Source organism: Oncorhynchus mykiss, chromosome 15 (assembly GCF_013265735.2).
Source record: "Oncorhynchus mykiss isolate Arlee chromosome 15, USDA_OmykA_1.1, whole genome shotgun sequence".
In the NCBI taxonomy this organism is placed as follows: domain Eukaryota; kingdom Metazoa; phylum Chordata; class Actinopteri; order Salmoniformes; family Salmonidae; genus Oncorhynchus; species Oncorhynchus mykiss.
This window is the reverse complement of record NC_048579.1, coordinates 45,462,998-45,467,807: the sequence shown is the minus strand read 5'-3', so window position 1 is coordinate 45,467,807 and position 4,810 is coordinate 45,462,998. Positions and strand designations below refer to the sequence as shown.

The following is a 4,810-nucleotide window of genomic DNA, read 5'->3' as shown; positions in this document are numbered from 1 at the left end:
CACTTTGACACTTGGGGCTGCTATCCTTTCACCCTCCTCCATGGCTGTTAGCTAGCTAGCTAGAAATGCGTTTCGATGTTTTTTTACAGTGATAAATATATCAAGATAGCTAGCTAATATGAAGTTTAGGTAGCATGTGATATTTAATTAACTTAACTATATCTATACAGTATGTAAAGTTGGCTAGATAGCTAGCAGCTCATTTGAGTTAGCCTGCACTGTAGCTAGTTAGCTCATAATACATTTTTTTAAAACATTTTCGAAATGTATTCACTTAACGTTACTTGAATAGGTTCTCCCAGTCATTGTGGACGATTGGAAACAGGGCAGCAAAGTTTGTCACGAGAGCGGTTTAGAGCATATTACCATTTACCTCTGAATAAATTCATGAAATGGAGAATGGATTAAACTCTTAACCCATTTAATAACCAGACCTTCCTACAAACTTGTTACGCTGAATTATTGACGCACAATTGAGTAGTGTCCATTAGTTGCCAGCACGCCCACAAGCGAGCCCCTCTGTGCGGCAGAAGCAGCACTCTGCATTTTACTGCGTGCTAGTATACACGAGCCGTATCGCCCTATTGGGTACAGCTAGGGAGAGGAAGAGAGGCCCAACTCTACAAAAAAACATCTGTCTCCCTCCAGCAGGAGGTGTTATTCGTTGTTTCGCCCACCAAGCAAGGCGTTTTTTAAGAATGTCGAATTTGGTCAACAAAAAGTATGGATTATTTTCTAAGTGAGGTTTATTTGATCGAATATAAATTTCGTAATGCTTAAATTGTTACGAGTATACTGATATAAGAAAGACGTGACATCCCGGCAAATTTTAAGGAGAAACACTTTATATTGGAGTTGTCTCGAGATGGTTATGCATATTAATGAAATGAGGCTAGTAGTAGCATAGCATCTCTCCCCATTCAGTACAGACGGTTGACGTCAACAACCGTCATCGAATATTGAAAATCTGATTACAATATTGAGATGTATCCACCAATCCAAAGAAAGGATAGGCGGGAGCTAGACAGCTCAGGGTGCCGCGTGTGGACAACGACTCCCATTGTTAGGGCGGAGAGACATGTATCTTGTCAGTATATCCATCATCTTTGGTACAGCACAGATGACTTAGTTCCGTAGTCAAACGGCAGAAAACAACCAACAGAACTAAACCGTCACTAGTCGGGCAGATTGAGGGCTAATCACGTTGGCTGTTTACGGATGCTATGCATGCGTCTCTATCTTGTGATCCAGGTCGCTTATTTAAAAGGAATACTTGTTTTTTTGGGATAAACCGTCGCGATTTAGGGTCGTTTTCATATGTGCAACAACATGTCAAATGTTAGTCTTTCGAATGGGAGTCCGACGGTGGAAAGGGTGGATCCGCGCCCGACGGATCACACGAAGCCCCAGATTTGCAGAAATCTTTTCGGATCGGTGGATCATGACGAATTTGGGAGGGAGTGTTTGGTTCAAATGAAAGAGATGGAGAAGGTTTTTATTGACAAATGGAATTTTGATTTTCTAAACGACGAGCCCCTTCCCCAGGGAGATTATAAATGGGAACAGATGAAAAGCAGTGACATGCCAGACTTTTACAGCAGACCGTCTCATAAGCGAGTGTGGTCCTCTGGAAATGTGGACCATAACGGGAATCATGGAGTCCGACCGAGCTGTCCTGCGAACGGGGCTGAGCTATCCGAGAAGAGCGAGAGGCAGACGGATTGTCACCACTCTCACAACGGGGCAAGGAAAAGACTTGCAAATCCAGGTAAATTATGCAGTTTTGAAAATGTACTTGAGTATTTTAGTTAACCAATCAAAAACAAGTCAGACTGTCTCCTTCGCACAATATGGCACAGTCGAATTAAATTGTGGCAATCTGCGAGATTGTATAACAATTCTGCGTCACTGCACTGATACACTCGCAGAAAGCCAATACCGCACACCGCTTGATTCCGTTGATACTTATTTTCTTTCCAGAAAGACACGCTTTGTGTGTCAAGCTACACGTTGATTTCTTGACATCTTGAGTTTTGAATTGTTTGTTCTGCTGTGGCCTAATGAATAGCATGATTATATGACCACTTTTGTTTATTATTTTTATTTTTTACTTTAGTTTATTTGGTAAATATTTTCTTAACTCTTCTTGAACTGCGCTGTTGGTTAAGGGCTTGTAAGTAGGCATTTCACTGTAAGGTCTACATTTGTATTCGGCGCATGTAACAAATACAATTTGATTTGACTTGACTGTTTAGCTTGATGATAAACTTAATTTCGGAACTATTCAACCGGGCGGGAAATTTGCTTTTTTGTAGAAAAACTGTTTACTGACATATCTTTAAATTGTGTTTTATCAGAGCCCCAAAGTACATGTAAAAAGTTGCATTCCAGTGAAGAGGATGAAGTTGTGTCAAAGTCAGTAGAGCAGACACCCAGCAAAAACGATTCCAGGACACATGAACACTAATACCAAGGTAAGAACTTCATCATCATGCGTTTCCAATTTCATACTGTAAAATGAGCATAACCCGGTTGTTCTAATAACCTTATTATAAACATAAGCATTTCAGTTTTTATGCCTATGTTGGATTTTAAATGTGAAGCCTTAGTGATGACACACTTTTGTAAACGCCCCAGCTATCTGGTCTAATATTAACTTAAGCAAGCCTAGTTCAAGTGCAGAACAGTAGTAACACGTCATCAGCAGGCTTTGTATGAGGAAGGGTTGTTTTCAAGAGAATGAGCTCTGCAAGCTGCTGCTCTCTCACTCTGCAGCAGTCTGTCTTGAGTGACATGTTGACATTTAATGTACACTTTTGCACTGTTTACTTGCTTCAACAGAATACACAATGCATGATACTGGACAACTAAACTGTCTTTACTATGCATGTGTTATAACCTTCAGGCTATGTACCCATAACCCCTTCTGTGAACAGAGCTAATATGAATTGGTTTTCCCCACAGTGCTGAGAAGTCCTCCTTTTTCGTTGAATACTGTACTTCAGGACCTGAAGAAGAGACGAGGGATAGAAGAGAAGACAGGATACAAAATGGCCTGCCTTTAGGAGGGAGGGAGGCTGTGCAAGCACTGAATATTTACACTAAAGTTTTGGCACTCAATTTAATCCAATCGCTTCAAAAGCAGAAAATGTAGCAGTGTGCCAAAATGTTTTTCCCTTTTTGCTCAGTTTAATTTTTACTACCTATGTTTCATATGTAGCACATAAAACATAATATTATTATGTTGTTAAAATGCGTGTCTTGAAGAATTGCTGTGCAGTTTTCAAAAATATATTGTTTGTTTGTAAAAGTGGTCATACGATATTCTTGTTCAGGTATAATTGATAGTTATAAATGTAGATTATTTCTAAATCAGGGTTTTTGAGAGTATCTCATCAAAGAATCAGTTGTTTCTATTGTGTGGCTTTTTGCAGTGTTCATTGGTAGTACATAGTTTGAAGGCCTATTATTCAAAAACTGGTCTTTAGGGTGGGGTCAATTCTATTTCATTGATGAAGTAAACAAAGTTTCAAATTCCAATTTTCCTCAATGCTTTTCAATGAGAGAAAATATTTGGAATTTTTATTTATTTCCTGAATTGACTGAATTTGAATGAAATTGACCCAACGCTACACTAAGGTCATACTGTCAATCAGAATGACTTATATGTTACATGACCTAACTAGATAAAAGTTGACATGCAAATCATACATTATTATTAAGTTTTCCTACTGCGAAAGGGAAAGAACCTGCCAAAGTTTCAACATTTGTCTTATTTTTATGGAAAAATTATTAAATGACTAGGGCTTATTCATGGCATAGTTAGAAATTATTGGAAAAGGTTAGAATATATGAGTTCCCATTTTTCAGTATTAATTATTATTATGCCGCCCTAAAATCAGTTGGTTTCCTTTAACTTATTTATAATGTGGTCCAGTTTGACCAGAGTAGCCTATGCTCTCAGATGTGTTGTAACCACTGGGCACTTTGCAAACATAAATATGTGAATCAACAATTTGCCTCTTATTGTGTGTTGAATTCATGTTGAGCATGACATGGCACTATATAGATTAAAGACAAAGTTACACTGCATGTAACTGTATAAAAGTTTGAAGTGTATCTTTGTATATTTCCTTGTAAAAATTATAGTAACTTATTTTTTGTTCAGGTTTTTGTGGTTGTATGGATATCCAAAGTGGCATTTTCTGTGCATTGTTATGTAAATACTTTTAAAATGTTGTTTTTGGATACAAAAGGTTGCAAAACTGAGCCTAATTAAAAATATACCTGTATATTTTGTATTGTGTCTCTGAAAAAGGCAATCATTTGCTAAAAAATTATATTGGGTTAAATAAAAAATGACTTATTATTTTCATAATTGCATATTATGTGCCCATTCATTTTCCTCCATATGTCCACATTGTCACAGTATGCTTGCTATACATTGTTTAATTTAGGCTATAGTGCGCAAGGGCCAACCTCGGCAGTAGGCTAGTAAAGGTATTAGTTATGACATGGTTGATCATGTGTAAAACTAGTCACCCAGGAATTATAGTTGCGCAGCAGGACGCGAGTTTAAGGGATCCTTAGGTGAAAGGACAACGACTAGTTGCAACTTTTGATCATTCATCCCCCCTCCTCTCCTGTAACTATTCCCTAGGTTGTTGCTGTAAATGAGAATGTGTTCTCAGTCAATTTACTTGGTAAAATAAGGGTTAAATGAAAACATTAAATAATAATGCTACAGTTGAAAAAATGCATGACGCTACTCTTTATTGAGTGAAGAGATTCTTTAGAATTGAAAACGCTA

At 37.8% G+C, this 4,810-nt stretch overlaps 1 protein-coding gene across 1 annotated transcript; it reads left to right on the top strand.

The window, feature by feature from the left end:
- Positions 1 to 1,025: 1,025 nt before the first annotated feature.
- On the top strand, positions 1,026 to 4,383 carry cdkn1ba (cyclin-dependent kinase inhibitor 1Ba). The gene is made up of 3 exons (XM_021563338.2): positions 1,026 to 1,768; positions 2,358 to 2,474; positions 2,965 to 4,383. Exons 1-2 carry the CDS (start codon positions 1,318 to 1,320, stop codon positions 2,465 to 2,467), a joined length of 561 nt encoding a protein of 186 aa, XP_021419013.1. The 5' UTR covers positions 1,026 to 1,317; the 3' UTR covers positions 2,468 to 2,474; positions 2,965 to 4,383.
- The last annotated feature ends 427 nt before the right edge of the window (positions 4,384 to 4,810 follow it).

Excerpts from the sequence above, each read along its gene's own strand:
- cdkn1ba (XM_021563338.2), top strand. The coding sequence starts at position 1,318 with ATGTGCAACAACATGTCAAATGTTAGTCTTTCGAATGGGAGTCCGACG. Across the intron at positions 1,769-2,357 it reads GAAAAGACTTGCAAATCCAG|AGCCCCAAAGTACATGTAAA; the intron begins GTAAATTATGCA and ends GTGTTTTATCAG.